Here is a 15,275-nt window from a genome sequence, read left to right as displayed (position 1 = left end):
AGATTCATTAAAATAAAATAATGTTAAGTAAAATAAAATAAAATAAAGCAAAATAAAATAAAATAACATAAAATAAAATAAAATAAAATAAAATAAAATAAAGTTTAGTAAAGTAAAATAAAATAAAATATAATAAAACAAAATAAAATAAAATAACATAAAATAAAATAAAACAAAACAAAATAAAATAAAGTAAAATAAAATAAAATAAAATAAAACAAAACAAAATAAAATAAAATAAAATAAAACAAAATAAAATAACATAAAAAATAAAATAAAAATAAAAATAAAATAAAATAACATAACATGAAATAAAATAACGTAAAATAAAATAAATAAATAAATAGAAATAATAATAATTTATTAAAAATTAGTTAAAAGTTGAAATTATAAATTTTGGTTTCAATATAATATTTTCCAAACAGTGGCAACCCGCAATAAAAAATAACTGCCTCATCATAATTTATTTAAAAAACAATGGCACATATTAAGCCAACCAAATAAGTATACGTTGCAATTATATAACTTTTGCAGCAAATACTAACGCTTATTTGAAAATAATATGTCCATCTATTTTCGACCTTAACGACATATACAAATTGTTATTGTTACTTGAACAAATTTAGCTTTTGGCGCTTGGTATGTATATAATTTCTTTATTTTTTCTTATTTGTGTATTGTTTTTGTTTTTAGTGACACAAGTGTACGCACATACATATCAAATATTACGACAGCGCCCATAAATGCTATGCTATGCGACTAAAATTTCACCTTTATTTGGGTGTGTGCTACAAGAAATTATATCATACATATAGATAAGTGCAGCTAAATTAGATATGACGGTACATTTGTAATTTTAGACACGCATCAAATTTGTAGAAACAATCATATGCACATAAACTTATTAATATTTAAAAAAAAAAAACGGTGTGTCACACTGTGCCAGCAATGCAGGGCGTATGAGTAATATGATGTGGAAATAAACAAAAATTATTTGACAGTTGAACGCGGAAATTAATGTGAAAAGTCTGTTAAATGAAAAAAAATAATAATTAAAAATCTGATGAAAATAGTTATTTTTAAAACATTAATTCGGCTTTAGCGCGCAGGAAGCAAATACACAACGTCTTCCTTTCGCTGTTGCTCTAACATCTTGATAAGAGAAAGAATCATAAAAGCTACCCCCAAGCATCAACAAAGTTTATAAAAAAGTTTCAAATTTAAAATTCCGATTAAGGTGTCATAAATTATTGCAAAATTAACGGATATTTTTGTATATTGTTCAAGTCACGACATATATATATGCGCTTGATATGTTCAAGCGTAAAATAACCCATACTAAATATTACTTCTTCAAATTAAAAAATTATAAATTTATGCATAAGCGCTAAATTAGCGCTCGTATAAACAATTAGTGAACGTGTTCTGTTTTTAAATACTCATATTACAATACATTTGTTTGTTGTACAGATTTATATACGAGTATGTCAAAAAGTTTTATTAAAAATATTTGACGCTTAGAAATTGTGAAATAACTATTGACCTGCATGAAAATGCCAACGCAAACTGCATTTAATCGTTTTTGTGTTCGTATGCAGATACACGAGCGATTTCAAATGCAAACGACAATTAGATTTAGTTTTATTAACGCTCATATAAAATAGAGTACGTGGGAAAGTTGAAGCAGCAAGGTCGCGCGGCATAAACGACTTGCTTAAGTAAACAAAAAAACTGAATAATGTTTTAGTTATAAAAATAATAGAGACTACCTTGTAGTAATGGTAGTGCCAATAAAATTTACAAAACAACTTTTATTCGTGAAATATGTAAACTTAAATATTTATTTAACGTAATTTAAAACCTGAGTGTATGCTCACAATGCCGAAGGTTAAATTTTCGTAATACACCATCTCGAAGCCAGCATCCTCAATCATTTTCTGGAAATCCTCTTGATTAGGAAATTGCCTAATGCTCTCAACCAAGTATTGATATGGTTTCCATTGTCCGGCCAAAACTTGGCCCATCGGCGGTATTACCTGAAATGAATATTTATCGTACATCCACTGCATTACATTATTTGTCAGATGGCTGAATTCCAAGCACATAAAACGTCCGCCTGGCTCCAAGACGCGGTAGGCCTCAGCCAGTACCTACAAAAGAAGAGTCGATTTGAGCATTACACAATACATCATTTGGTGTCACATCAAAAGCGATAGTGCCGTTTGCCTTATCGCTGAATGCAAACAGCATACAAATTGTCGTCGCAGTAATGATGGAAACAAAGAAAAAAAACTACCTTATCAATGTGCGTACAGTTGCGTATGCCAAATGCGATTGTGTATGCATTGAAGGCATCATTTTCGAATGGTAAATTCTCCGCATCGGCTTGTTGCCATTTGATGCTTATATCTGGCAGATTTTCTTCGGTGAGTCCTTGGAGTCTGGCACGCTCTCTGCCTACATCCAACATGTGTTGATTTATGTCAGAGATAGTTAAATAGCTATGGCGTTTCAATGTATTTTTCTTCGCTTGCAGTTGTCGTATATAACGAAATGCAATATCGCCTGTACCGCCTGCCATATCCAAGAGACGCGTACCGTGCAAAGGACCCAAACGATCCATAAAAATGTCCTTCCAAAGGCGATGTATACCAATGGACATAACATCATTCATTAGATCGTAGGAACTGGCTACCTCCTCAAATACCTTGTGTACTACAAAATGTATAAGTAAATTAGTATATATTATACAGCAAGGTATATATATTTAGTACTCACCTTTCTTATCCTTCTCACTTTCTTTCACCTGTTGAAAACCGAAATGTGTTGTACGTTCCTCAGTCGACTCTTGTTGAGCATCGTTTTTGCCATCGTCAACTGCACCCGATCCAGCAGTTGCTTGTGCACTTTTTCGACGCAACTGTGTTAATAATGCTGTGCAGTTTCCATTGATATTTCCATATTTTATGGTTTTTGTAATAAAACTCGATTTTAAACTACGTGCAAGATTCATCTTTGTATAACTTGTACTTTTTACGTAAAAAAAATAACATAAATGGCCGTCGTTCAACAGCTGTTTACACAGCACAGCTGGATTGCAATGAACGCGATAAGTTATCGACGCGCGCATAGGGTGTTCTCAGTAATCGATTTCAAAAACTTTTGGTTTTGAATTTCAGTTTTCAATTTCTACCGATAGGTGGCAGAACGGGTTTATTTATAAGTAGCAACATACAAGTCAACAAATAAAAATTTAAATTATTACAAAAAAAAGTGAGTCACATTTAGTGGCAGAGTTATCGCCTAACCGGGTTCAAATGGATCTTCACTTAATTAAGGTAATGCTGTCACATACTGTTTCATTTAAGTGGACCAGACTGTGAACAGGACATAAGTCTGCTGTATAAAAATCTATTACAAACTTCATTGGAGTAATGGAACATCCGACCGAAATTATTCCAAAAAAAGATAGTATATAAAAGAGACCCCGAACTTTTTGTATCTATTTAAGGGTTTACCGACATCTCACTACTACGACCCGACCCGTTGGGAAACCACAATCACTGAAAGCTGGAAGTCGGACATTTTTCAACCTTTAAGGAACACTTATGAACCACCCAATGAACAGTTGTTGTTGTTATTTGTGTTAGCGGCATAAAACATTCCCCAAATAGTTTTAAGAAATCTGAATGATTTAACAATCCTTGGCCGAATAAGTGGATATTGTTTTTATATCCATTATCCAGCTGAAACGGAAGGTATAAGTCTAGTTGTCGTCGAAGTCATCTAACGGAAAGCCCAGGAAACGAACTGTTTCGACAGGGTCGGACCATAGGGTGAGAGATGTTAGATGAGTCCGTTCTCACGACAGTCGGTTCTACGTAACCGGAATGTACTCGGATTTTTATCCGGCCAAGGACTGTCAAATCGGCAGAATTCCTCAAAATTATTTGGGGAATCTTTTATGCCTCTACAATAACAACAACAGGTGGTAGATGAGTCCGGTCGTGGGAACGACAGTCACAGTCGTCGCTATTCAATACCAAACTCGAGTGTGTATAGTTCTCATATTATCCTTTGCATTTATTGATTTATATGGTTTGTTGTATTTGTATTTTTTATTAGCAATAATTTCTGATATATTTATGTATGTATGTATGTAATGTATGTGGTATGTACGTACGTATAATAAATTGTAATGTTTAAATTTAAAATTAAATACATATTACAAAAACAAAAAAAGTCCATTGATAAGCGTTTTCATTTATATGAATCATAGAATCATTTTTCTTTGCAAAAAACTTGGCATTTCAGCAAATTCATTTGCGCGAGGCAGTTGGACGAAATGAATTTGCCCGTTTGTTTTTTTTTTTAACATAAGGAATAATATTAATAATAGTATTAATAATACAAAGTAACATTAGGTAACTATTTAAATACGAAGACTAACAACTAGGAAAGTGGCGCGTACGAGCCTGCACCCTTCGTAAGGGTGGCGGCAGCGTTTACGCGAAAAATACACATTTACATATGCTATTGATTTTTTGTTGTTGTAATATACATTAGCAAGTGGTGGCATACAAAAGTGTACATTTTGTACGCACATTGCTGGATATGCGCTTTTGCATATTTTTTTTTTTTTTGCAAATTGATTCCATATAGATTTCATTTTTTAATTTTTTGCTTTTTTTTTCTTTGCTACGCATATAATATAATAGATTTATGCATTAGTTTGTATATATATCATAACATTTACAGTGTAGAAGTAATGCCACGACACGCCCACCACATTTTTTTTTTGTGTGGTGCGCCTATGTATATGTGTGACAGTTAGTTTCATGTGACTAATTACTAAAGTGGTTTCTATGGCTGTTGCGCAGACGCACTACAGCGTACAATTACAAACTAAACACTACGCACTAAAAGGTAAAGGGAACGTAAACATAAATTTGTAGCTGGTCCAAACATTTTGGCAGCTTCTTCTTCTGCTGCTGTGTATCCAATCCACTTCCTAAATCACTTAAGCCTTTTGCGCTTTTTCCGCCGTATTTGTGTCCTGCCATACCTTTTATTATGTGCTTAAATATTTTTTTTTTACATTTCTCTACACAGCTGACATTCCACACGTGTTTGTCTTGTTGTATTTCATTTTTTTGTTTTGTTCAAAACTTAAAATTTCACCTCCTCAATACGCTCTGCATCGGATTTGAGATCTTGCAGCAGCAGTTCGTGGCACGATTTCGGTATGAGCGTACCGACAATTTTTTCACCCTCGGTGGTCTTCATACGTATCACTTGCATTTTGTTGTTGGCATTGCGCGTGGCCAACACTTGCTCGACGCGCGTCCAAACGGAGAGCACCGAACCGGCCAGCACGTAGTACAAACGCTGGCGTAAGCCGACCTGTGAAAAAAAAGAAGAATGTGTGAGCCAGTGAAACTGATAGGGAATGCGTGTGTATGCGTACCCAATAAGCAACAATGATTTCTTAGAAATATTATAATTTTTTTATGAATTCTCAGTTTACAAACAAAACACATTCCAAAGTAAATAAAAAATATTAAAAAATGAAAAATGGCCGAAATGTGTTTAGGAAATTTTGCGAAAATAAAAATCTAACTCGCTTTAACTTGTTGTTGTTGTTGTATCCTAAACCGTTAAGTTTTTCTCTTGCTTCCACTATGCGCTCCTTAATACTAATTTTCCTCCCGCGACACTCACCTCACATTCATTGCCCAAATTGACATTGCGACAGTTGCCGTTCCAGTAGGCGTGCGAACAGGTGTTCACCGACGCGTCATACTGTTGGATCCAATGTGGTTCCGCCTCCTCGCTGGGCACCTTCTTATACTTCTTCTCCAACTCCGCCAACGATTCGTGACGTATTTGCAGCCCTGTGTTGGGGCGATATACTTGATACATGATGTCTTTCTTGCTGACACCCTTCTCCTTTTTCTTGTTCTGCGATTGTTGTTGTGTCTGTGGCGTTTCGATTTCGACAGCTAGAATAGCGGTACGTTTGCCATTGCGCACTTGATGCGAGACATAGAAACCCTCAAATTCGCTTATTAAATCGGCGTATCTGTAAGGGGTAAAGGCAATTAATGGACGTATATAAATTGAGGTTATGCGCGTTGCTTTGATCCTTTGCAGCATGCTGTCCGTGGACTCTGCCGCTTTGGCCGGTATACGTTACTACTACTCACTTGTCAATTGCTTCCTGCCAGATCATGCCACGTTCAACACGTACCGTATGCAGTTCGGCGGGCGCTTTGCCGGTGGCGTGTTTGCGTATGAAACGGACGAGCTTGACGCGTGTCACATTTTCGCCAGCGGCACCCAGATCTGTGGAAATTAACGAGAAATCGGAAAATTAAACTTCCATAATGTAAAAATAGCCAGCGAATTCTGTGGACTCACCCAAAATACCCAAATCGAAGCGCCCACCGCGTTTCGCCTGATGTATGATGGCGGTCAGCGTGTCGGTGAAGTATTTAAAGAGTCTATTTTGGAGCTCTACCGGCATGCCGAGTATGCGATTCAAGAACTTCGATATATTGTTGTACTCCTTGTCCAAGCTCAAGACACCCGGATTGGATTCACTATTCACTATAATACCTACACCGACCAGCGCGCCGGCAATGTCTTTGAAGAAGTCACCCTTGTAGTCGGTGGGTGGCGGCACCAGCGGCGACTCATAGCCCATGATCGTCTTCATCACTGTCTCCAATGCGGTGCGTCCATACTTGTTGTCTATATTGAATTGCGACAAGTCGCGCGTCTCGGTGGCACGTCGATCGCCATGTGTTAGCGCACCGAGCGACTCCAAACGCTTCGCTACCGTCGACGCGAAACGCCGTTCTCCCGCCAAATCGGATATGAGGAATATGTACTCGGGCGCATTCACTTGATTGGAACGATGTGTGCGACCGAACTGTTGTATGGCGCGATCAGCAGACCATGGCAGCTCCAGCGTGATATGCACACGTCGGCGTTGATTGCGCACGCGCCGATCGCTCTGTAGTGAAATACCGCTAGATGCCGCTTCGGAAATGATGGCCACATCTTTTTCACCGTCCATAAAACGTTGCTTCTCGGTAATGTTGAGCGTCTCTAATGGCACATCCTGCTCCGAACGTGACTCATACTGTATGGAACCGTCCTCCGACTGCACGACGCGTCCCTTGCGACCGGTCATTTCAGCGACATTGTCCGGACCGCCGAGCTCATCAATCAGCTGATCGAGCGTGTTCGGTGGTAGGCGATCGCCGAGTCTTTCGATTTTACGCAACAGCTCTTCCTTCATGCTGCAGGCACGCTCAATGGCGTCCTTCGGTGGTGGGCCATAGTTTAGTTTGATGCCGTTAACACCTACTTGCGTAACGGTACCCTTCAGTTCTTGCTTCTTCTGCAGTAGGTCTTGTATGCGATCTTGTGTGGAGACTGGACCTTTGCGTTTAGGCGCCACCGCATTGGCAGCGGCTGCTAGACCGTTAGTGTTTGTGGCGCTCGCAGTTGTAGCAGTTGTGGTCACAGTTGTGTTTGTGCTGTTGTTGTTATTGCTGCTGGCAGTAGACTCCTTTTGTTTTGCCTTCTTCTTGGCCTTCTTCTTTGAACGCGCCACCCAGGGATCATTATCACTGTCCGAACCGCTAAAGAAGGGATTGAAGTCGGACGACTCACAGCTGTCCGAGTGTGCGCCCACATCTGATTCTTCAGACTCTGAGTTGGACATTTTGTAATCACTATCTTCTGATTCATTTTGTGAATCATCATCGGAATCATTCCAGGAGTTTTTGCGCGTTTTCTTCGTGCGTGCATCATCTCGCGCCATTTTGCGCTTGCTGCCCGCGTTGCTGGATGATGAGGAACAGGGTTCTTCTTTAATACTCGCCGTCTCACGTTTGCTCGTCACCTCTTCGATTATGCTTTGTATGGAGTTTTTCTTCGCATCGCCGTAACCGCCCAAGCCGAGTATGCGATTGATGCGGTTGCGATCGGGTGCGGGGAAATGCTTCTCCACAAGTGATTGAAAGACGCCCCTGTGGAACAGACAAATAAAAGTTATAATTGCTGTCGGTTTATTTTTCTTTCCATTGCTTACTTTGCGGTGGACACGAAATCAGTCAGTTCTCCATCATCTCTCTCCAGTTGTTCGAGCGTGCGCGCCTCGCCCGTCGATTGCAGACCAATGACGACGCATTTGCCGTATTTGATCGCTTCGCGCGCCACCTGCACTGCGTGATTCACCTTCGCCGCAATGCAGAGGTATTTGAAGAAACGCTGATGCGATGACCAGAATTGACCCCACATCGTTTTCTTCATGCGACTCTCGGCGTCTATGAGTTCGGCGGCTTCGGTGAACTTCTGCATAGCTTCGACCCACTGCGACAAAATATATGCATTAATAATTGCTTTTCAAGGCAATTGAAAGCTTCGTGTGCGCTTACCAGCTCCACGGACTGATCGTAGACTTTTCGAAAATCTTTGGACAGCGCCACCTCCTCAATTTTGAATGTGACACCGTGGAAGCTTAGCTGACGCGCTATATACATGCCACGCAATTTCATGTCCATAGCGACGATTTCCATAGCGCCAACACCGCTGCAAATATAAAATGATTTTCCGTTGAAGAAAGGTTCCACCAAAATGTAAGAATCATTGATGCTGCGTGCGAAAAAAGAACTTACCGTTTCTCTACCGCCATGATGAAGTCATTGAATGACGGAAATGCTGTACCCTGACCCCACAGACCCAGACGCACCATATACGCCATGTTCTTGGGCTCCGAAGCACCGGTGGCTGACGCATAGACGACACGCGCTTTTGGCAATTTATTTTGCAGCTCCAATACGGTTTGACCGGTCTTCGTGGGCTTACCCGAACCGACAGGACACAAATTTTTGGCTTTGTGACACTCGTCAAATATGATGAGACCATCGAAGTCTTCGCCGCACCACTGTAAGAGCTGCTTTAAGCGTGATTTGTATTTGCCAGTCTTGTTATTGGATTCACCGATGAGCGCTGAATATGTGCTGAATATAACGCCGCGCTTGCAATTGTTATTCACATCTGAGGAGATTTTAGCATATTTGAACTGTGTGGAGAGAAAAAGACAGTTTAATATAATAGAAATCAAAAGTACCGTTATAAATATCAAATACACACCTTATTCAGCGCGTGCACCTCAATTTTGCTCGCGCCAATATCCAACAAATCGCGCTCGGCATCATACTTCAAATCATTGGATACGGATATCCAGAGCGCCTTTTTGCGTCCCTTCAAATAATTCTCATAGATTATGCCGGCGATTGTGCGACCTTTGCCCACACCAGCGCCATCACCTGCAGACATGAAACAGATTTCGTGTTTTTAACATTCTCAGTTGCGCATGCGCATTACTGCCAACTCACCAATTAAGAAGCCCGCGCGTGTGCCATCAGGCAGCATGTGATCGTGCGCCTGCGAGGCATATGTAATGGACTCCAACTGCAACGCGCTCAAATAACCGCTATTGATGGTGTCTGTTGGAATGGAGAGTTTGTAGTAAACATCACAGGGTTCGACGGAGGAGAGTGAGGCGGTCTCCACCACTGGATCGGGATGCTTTTTTCCCAGTTTCACTATATTTTGAAAATAAAAAATTATTATAAAAAATATAATTTTAGGCTGTTGCAACTCACATTTGGCAGGCCAATACTCGGCATAAGTCTCGGCAACGCCCATCTCTTCATAGTCCACCTCCTCCTCCTCAGGTGGCGCGGCGGTAACAGTGGCGGGCGCCGTCTGAAAGTGAGTAACAAACATATTAAAACAATTTCATTATATTATAACAGTATATTTACGCTACCTTCATCGGCTGCATGAAGAGCTGTGCCAACACGTGATTCGGTATGCCGCTGGTAAGAAAGGATGGATTGGCCGCGACAAGTGCCTGTATCTTCTGCATTATCAAAGCATTGGTTTTAGCTTGTGATGACGCGGCGCTAGCGGGTGGATTGGCATTAGCGGGCATACTGGCCGCTGTGGTGGGCGCCGAATTATAGCCGAGACCCATACTCACTATAAAAAAGAACGGAAAGAAGGCAAATACGAAAACAGGTGAAAGACATGTGTGATTGTGGGAGGATAAACATTTTACTACGTCATATTAATTGCTAATATAATGAGATTTTGAAAAGCAAAAAAATATTTAAAAATATTTTGAGTAAAAATTTAAAAAATATAAAAAAATAAAAAATTAAGAAAAAAATAATAAATATAAAAAACTAATGATAAATAAATATTAAAAAAATATAAAAAAAAATAAAAATAAATTAAATAAAAAAAAATAAATTAAATTAATTAAAAAATTAAATCAAATTAAATAAAAAAAAAAAATAAAAATAATTTAAACAAATATTTTATTTTTATAATTTCAATATTTGCTTTAATTTTTGGTGTTGGTATTTTCAATGTTAATTGTTATTTATTTTTTCAACGTTCCCAGTAAATGTTGGTAAGGTGTGCTGGTTGTTAATATTAAAAAAAAAATCGAAAATTAATTCAAATTAAGGGATGTATTTTTTGTTTTTGTTTCCAAAAAGCTGTGAAATAACTAACGCCAATTACATAAAATTATTTGTGGTTAAAAAACTATTTTCGAAAATTATTTTTGTAAAAAGCACAAAATCGATATTTTTATACTAAAAACTTAGTTAAAGTTTATACTAAAATACTTATATATTTTTGCAAATATTTATATATATTTTTCAAATATGATATTTATATTTTTTTCAACATTCTACAGCTTATCTAGTGGCATGTCGTTAGATTAGTAGTAGTAGTACATCTTAACTAGCTTTTGAGGAGGAAAAAACGTTGTTTGTTACCAACATTACTCGACTTACTCTGCGCCAATAAAGACGCTGCCATATTCAGATTCGAATTCGTTTGATAGTAATTGCCTGGGCTGCCCAGCACACCAGCGCCAGCACCAGTGACCGCTGCCAAAGCAGCCGCATTAGTGTTGAGCGCATTGATGTTGGGCAGTGCGTTGAGGCCGGCGGCCGCGCCGAGTCCCGCGGCAAGCAGCGCGCTCAAGCCGGCCGCACCGCCGGATACGTTGCCAGCAACGGCACCGCCAATGCCACCACCACCACCACTATTGCCACCAGCTCCAGCACCGCTGGCCATCGCATACGCGGCCATATTCATCAGCTGATTGGCGCTAAATGGCAGTGGCGACGGTAGGCCGTTGTAACCGGCGGACGCAGCGGCGGCGACGGCTGCTGCAGCTGCAGCGGAACCCGAACTGCTCGGATAGTTGGACATTCCGATGGCTATGCCATGTAATCAGGCAAGCAAATGCATGTGCATGTCAAGTTGATTGATGGCATGTTAGCAAGGCAAGTTTATTAGTTGAGATGGTGATTTAATTGATTGTGATTACATATTTAGTTAATTAGTTGGTTAGTTGTACACGGTTGATTGGTTAGTTAATTGATTGATTGCAGGCGTGTAAAAGAAACAAATGAAAAAAGACGATACGAAATTTACATTATACACTAATCATACATACATACATACATTGAGCGATAACTGTGCACAGTTTGTGGTTATGTAAATTTACAGTTATTGGTTTGTAAACTATAACAGAACAGCATTTCTTGCCAAGTCAACACAGACTACTTGTTGTACTTGTAGTAAATTTACAAACAAACTGTGCGCACCTGCATTATAGAAAACAATTTTTTTCTTTTTTTTTCAAAAAACTCAATTGCATGCGTTGCCTCAGTTAATTCTAACGTAATTAAATTCGCTTTGTTCCGATTATTATTATTACAGCTAAGCTCATTCGCTCGCTTTCTTACCTGCCGGTGCTGCTGCGCTTTTCTTCGGCATATTGTTGTTGTTCAGCAATGAAATACCGCCTGTTGTTGGTTTTGTTGCAATTAGCGAATTATTTATACGCGGTTGATTAGATGTTAATAGTGAATTATTATTATTGCTAATGTTTTTGTTGTTATTGCTATTGGCGCTATTTGCTTTGTGTCCGCTGTTTTTCGCATATGTAACCGCGGTTTGTAGATCACGACCACCGCCTGGAAATCGAGAAACAGAAACAGATGATTTAGTAAGAAAATGTTTTATTAGAGATTAAAGCTTATTTTATTGGAGAATAAATTATGGAATTTGAAGAATTGTATGGAGAAGAGACAACAGCTGGTGACTCAAGGTTTAAAAAATCTTAAAGCAAATCCATAAAGCAGCTTCAATAATGGTTCAAAATTTGTAGAACCTACGGTTTACTTCAAAACAACACCAAAAGACACACGATTAGGTCGAAAAGGAGCATTCGAACGTCTATCAAAGAACCCAACCCTTAATTAATATCATATGAACCGCTAATGGTAATATTAAATCGATAAATATTCGTCAGTTTCCGCCCGAGATCAAACAAGTTTTTCTAAAATCAAAGCTATGAAAATAATTTTAGCACTGAAAAGCTTCACATAACCCCCATTCCTTGATAAAAGTCGTTTTAAGTCCTTATTTCAACAGATAATATCAAGTGACACGCTACAAATAAGAGAATCTGAGCCAAAATCTCTGCGATATGTTGTTGTTGTGGCAGGAAACGTTCCAAAGAGTTCTAAGGAATGGTATCGAGTTTACAGCTATATGAAACAAATCCCGGGCATTTTAAAACGATTTCCATGATGACTAAGGACCGAGGATTAAATCTTAAAGCTCGGAACAGGCTCTGATATTCATTTTGTTTCAGAGAGCTCGTGTTCCTAGAATCACCATTGTCCACAGAGAACCTATTGAGGTAAGTGAATCCTAATATTGGCCTTGGATTCGCCATTTTTAACAAAGGACAATATAAAATAGAGATAAATTCGATTATAATTAGCTGGCTCCCAGATAAAAATGTCATTGAGGGCCAAAGACTGGCTTAACTCTTTTCAGAACAGAGTTTTGGTTCCATAAAATCACGAAATTTTGGAATTTCAAAAGGTGGGAAGCAATTGCAGACATATACTTAAACTATCCAGCGAAAACCCTCAGGTCCTAGCATCATTAGTCTAACTCTTGAAGAAGTATACAACTTATTCAGGGTTCTCTTCGACACAATACTATATGGACTGCATGGAAAATATCCACTTGGCACTGAACCTATCATCTTTTTATCCTTTATACATTATATCAGTAATTTTTCTTTAAAATTCCGTCGTCGTCATCGATATCTCGTCAATTGACCTAGATACAACTACAAAATGTTTGCCAATGTTTAATTATTTGCCTTAAATGAACAATCAGCTGAGTTGATACCAAAAAAATATATACAAAAAAAACAAAAAACGCATTTTATCGCGCTCTCTTTTTCGTGTTTCTTTTCTCTCACAGCAAATCATATGATTGGCCCCATGGGACATTTGGTTATTTACATTTGCTGCATCGCCGTCCGTCCACGTTTTTTCGCTTTTTTTGTGCTCCATGCTGCTCCCAACACAAAAGCCAATACAAACAAAAAATGCCGGCATTTTTAGTTGCCGCTGCTCAAATCATCGCATTTGCGCTCTCATTTTATATTGTCTGTTTTCTTGCTCTTTTTCTGTCTGTTTTTTTTTTGTTTGATTTTTGGCTTTTTTACTTTGTTACTAGTTTTTTCGTTGCGCTGTGCCGATAAGGAGCGCCTTTGTTGCCGCGCAGGTTGGCTGGTGGTCAGTGTTGTTGGCGGCGGCCGCGTGCGCGCCATAAACGAAATAGAAATACAAACAAAACGCTTGATGATAGCAAATGGCATAAAGAGTCGAGTTGAGAGTTGATAATGAGCGAGTGGTACAATGCGTTCCGCTTCGGGTTTTACATGTGTTTTGTGAGATTTTTTTTTCACTTTGAGAGCGTATGTACTTTGCATATTTTAGCAACAAGTTTCAACCGCAAAAAAAGCGAAATCAAATAAATTATGTATGCCTTTGTGTGGTGGCGGCGGCATAAAAATGTGTTACGTTCTTTGTTATATGGTCCATATCGGTTTTAAATGAGGGTTGGCCGAGTTCCATTTTTTATTGACACCCTCGTTTGAGTGTTTGTGTTTGTGTGCGTTAAAAGCTAAGTGGCAACACGCTGTTCGCTGGTTTGTGGGAAAATAATGTGGTTTTAGATGAGAATGTGTAATAAAATTGGAATGTTATGAGTGTGTACATTAGTTCCGCATATTTTTCTGCACTGAATTCAATTATTTTACAATTGTTTCTTCCGTTCTTTTGCCTTTAATGTTGAGGAAAGTTTTGCTTAGAACATCGAGATCTATCAACGAATATCTATGTCTTCAACGACCTGGAGAGGATTATGGTATACCCAACAATAACTCATATCAGAACTTCGGGATCTAACTATCTATCTAACAGCTCATATCAAAAACAGAAAAAAAAATATTATCTTCCAGGAAACCGACTAAACAGGTTATCTACAGGCCACTGTCCTTACTAGGAGGATACATTATGGATAAAAGTTAGTTTTGGTGAAACCAAACAAACCAAGGATGAGCTCTCTAATACCCATCCCAAAGCAATAGGCTCTTGAGTCGGGTCAAAGCTTCACTGGCGCCAAAAAGTCAAATGAAAACACAAAATAACATGAGAAACGAGTCAAAGTAGTGAATATCTTCCTAAAGATATTCATTAACCATAGCTCTCGCTTCTTCCTCTTCTTTACTTAGACAGTTACGTAGACAGCGCATACGCGATTATACCGAGTTAACAACAGAGCGCTATTCATTTTTCGTTTTTACTGTTTGGCCCCAATTAGTAATACTAAGTGCAGCCACGTCCTTCGCTACCTGGTCTTTCCAACGGAGTAGAGGTCTTCCTCTACCTCTTGTTCCACCAGAGGGTAATGCATCGGAAACTTTCAAAGCTGGAGTGCTTTCGTCCATTCGGACAACCATTTATCCGTTCCATCGTCTGCGGCGGTATTCGCCGTTGCAAATGTGCAAAGGACCATAAATCTTTCGCTAAACTTTTCTTTCGAAAACTCCTAGTGATATTTCGTCGAGGCTTGGACGATCGATTCTTCACCATAAACATGAGCGACTTGTAGAATTTGATTTTTTTCATCGAAAGGGGACTTTTACTTTTCAGTTGACTTCTCAGTCCAAAGTAATTGTTCTGCAGCTATACAAAAAGTCTCTGGAAATATATTTGAACTGCTCAAACAACAAATATAACAAGTTCCAGTTATCTAAGCTGCTCTGACTCAAATACACTTCACATTTTATACACATT

The 15,275-nt window shown here is 38.7% G+C and overlaps 2 protein-coding genes and 2 long non-coding RNA genes across 5 annotated transcripts in view; 2 read left to right on the top strand and 2 right to left on the bottom strand.

The window, feature by feature from the left end:
• The first annotated feature begins 306 nt into the window (after window positions 1–306).
• LOC128922013 (uncharacterized) lies at window positions 307–1,837 on the top strand. The gene is made up of 2 exons (XR_008471287.1): window positions 307–639; window positions 694–1,837. It is a non-coding gene; the product is annotated as an uncharacterized LOC128922013 (long non-coding RNA).
• LOC105208729 (2-methoxy-6-polyprenyl-1,4-benzoquinol methylase, mitochondrial) lies at window positions 1,792–3,104 on the bottom strand. Its single transcript, XM_029037963.2, has 3 exons — window positions 2,779–3,104; window positions 2,297–2,715; window positions 1,792–2,150 (listed from the first exon to the last, which is right to left on the bottom strand). The coding sequence occupies exons 1-3, from the start codon at window positions 3,011–3,013 to the stop codon at window positions 1,845–1,847; spliced, it is 960 nt and encodes a 319-aa protein (XP_028893796.1). The 5' UTR covers window positions 3,014–3,104; the 3' UTR covers window positions 1,792–1,844.
• Window positions 3,105–3,203: 99 nt separating this feature from the next.
• Window positions 3,204–4,569, top strand: LOC114803567 (uncharacterized). The gene is made up of 2 exons (XR_003752046.2): window positions 3,204–3,338; window positions 3,512–4,569. It is a non-coding gene; the product is annotated as an uncharacterized LOC114803567 (long non-coding RNA).
• A 574-nt stretch (window positions 4,570–5,143) lies between these two features.
• LOC105208732 (protein strawberry notch) overlaps window positions 5,144–15,275 on the bottom strand; it is a 28,023-nt gene continuing 17,891 nt past the window's right edge. Inside the window, exons 3-15 of one of the 2 annotated variants that reach the window (XM_029037955.2) lie at window positions 11,853–12,083; window positions 10,890–11,321; window positions 9,851–10,062; window positions 9,684–9,786; window positions 9,414–9,623; window positions 9,169–9,344; window positions 8,691–9,097; window positions 8,451–8,604; window positions 8,105–8,385; window positions 6,421–8,042; window positions 6,207–6,345; window positions 5,722–6,082; window positions 5,144–5,403 (exon numbers count right to left, since the gene is read on the bottom strand). In XM_029037955.2, the coding sequence (XP_028893788.1) occupies window positions 5,170–5,403; window positions 5,722–6,082; window positions 6,207–6,345; window positions 6,421–8,042; window positions 8,105–8,385; window positions 8,451–8,604; window positions 8,691–9,097; window positions 9,169–9,344; window positions 9,414–9,623; window positions 9,684–9,786; window positions 9,851–10,062; window positions 10,890–11,321; window positions 11,853–12,083 (4,562 nt within the window). In that variant the 3' untranslated portion in view covers window positions 5,144–5,169. The remainder of the gene's footprint in view (window positions 5,404–5,721; window positions 6,083–6,206; window positions 6,346–6,420; window positions 8,043–8,104; window positions 8,386–8,450; window positions 8,605–8,690; window positions 9,098–9,168; window positions 9,345–9,413; window positions 9,624–9,683; window positions 9,787–9,850; window positions 10,063–10,889; window positions 11,322–11,852; window positions 12,084–15,275) is intronic. The other variant, XM_011178730.3, reaches the window with a different exon arrangement.

The sequence above is a fragment of the Zeugodacus cucurbitae genome, chromosome 5 (assembly GCF_028554725.1).
Source record: "Zeugodacus cucurbitae isolate PBARC_wt_2022May chromosome 5, idZeuCucr1.2, whole genome shotgun sequence".
In the NCBI taxonomy this organism is placed as follows: Eukaryota; Metazoa; Arthropoda; class Insecta; order Diptera; family Tephritidae; genus Zeugodacus; species Zeugodacus cucurbitae.
This window is presented reverse-complemented; position numbering and strand designations above follow the sequence as displayed.

What these genes read in the sequence shown, in the direction of transcription:
- LOC105208729 (XM_029037963.2), bottom strand. Translation starts at nt 3,013, where the DNA reads ATGAATCTTGCACGTAGTTTAAAATCGAGTTTTATTACAAAAACCATA. An exon ending in AAGTGAGAAGGATAAGAAAG is followed by an intron (nt 2,716 to 2,778) that starts GTGAGTACTAAA and finishes TACATTTTGTAG; the next exon opens with TACACAAGGTATTTGAGGAG. An exon ending in ACTGTACGCACATTGATAAG is followed by an intron (nt 2,151 to 2,296) that starts GTAGTTTTTTTT and finishes CTTCTTTTGTAG; the next exon opens with GTACTGGCTGAGGCCTACCG.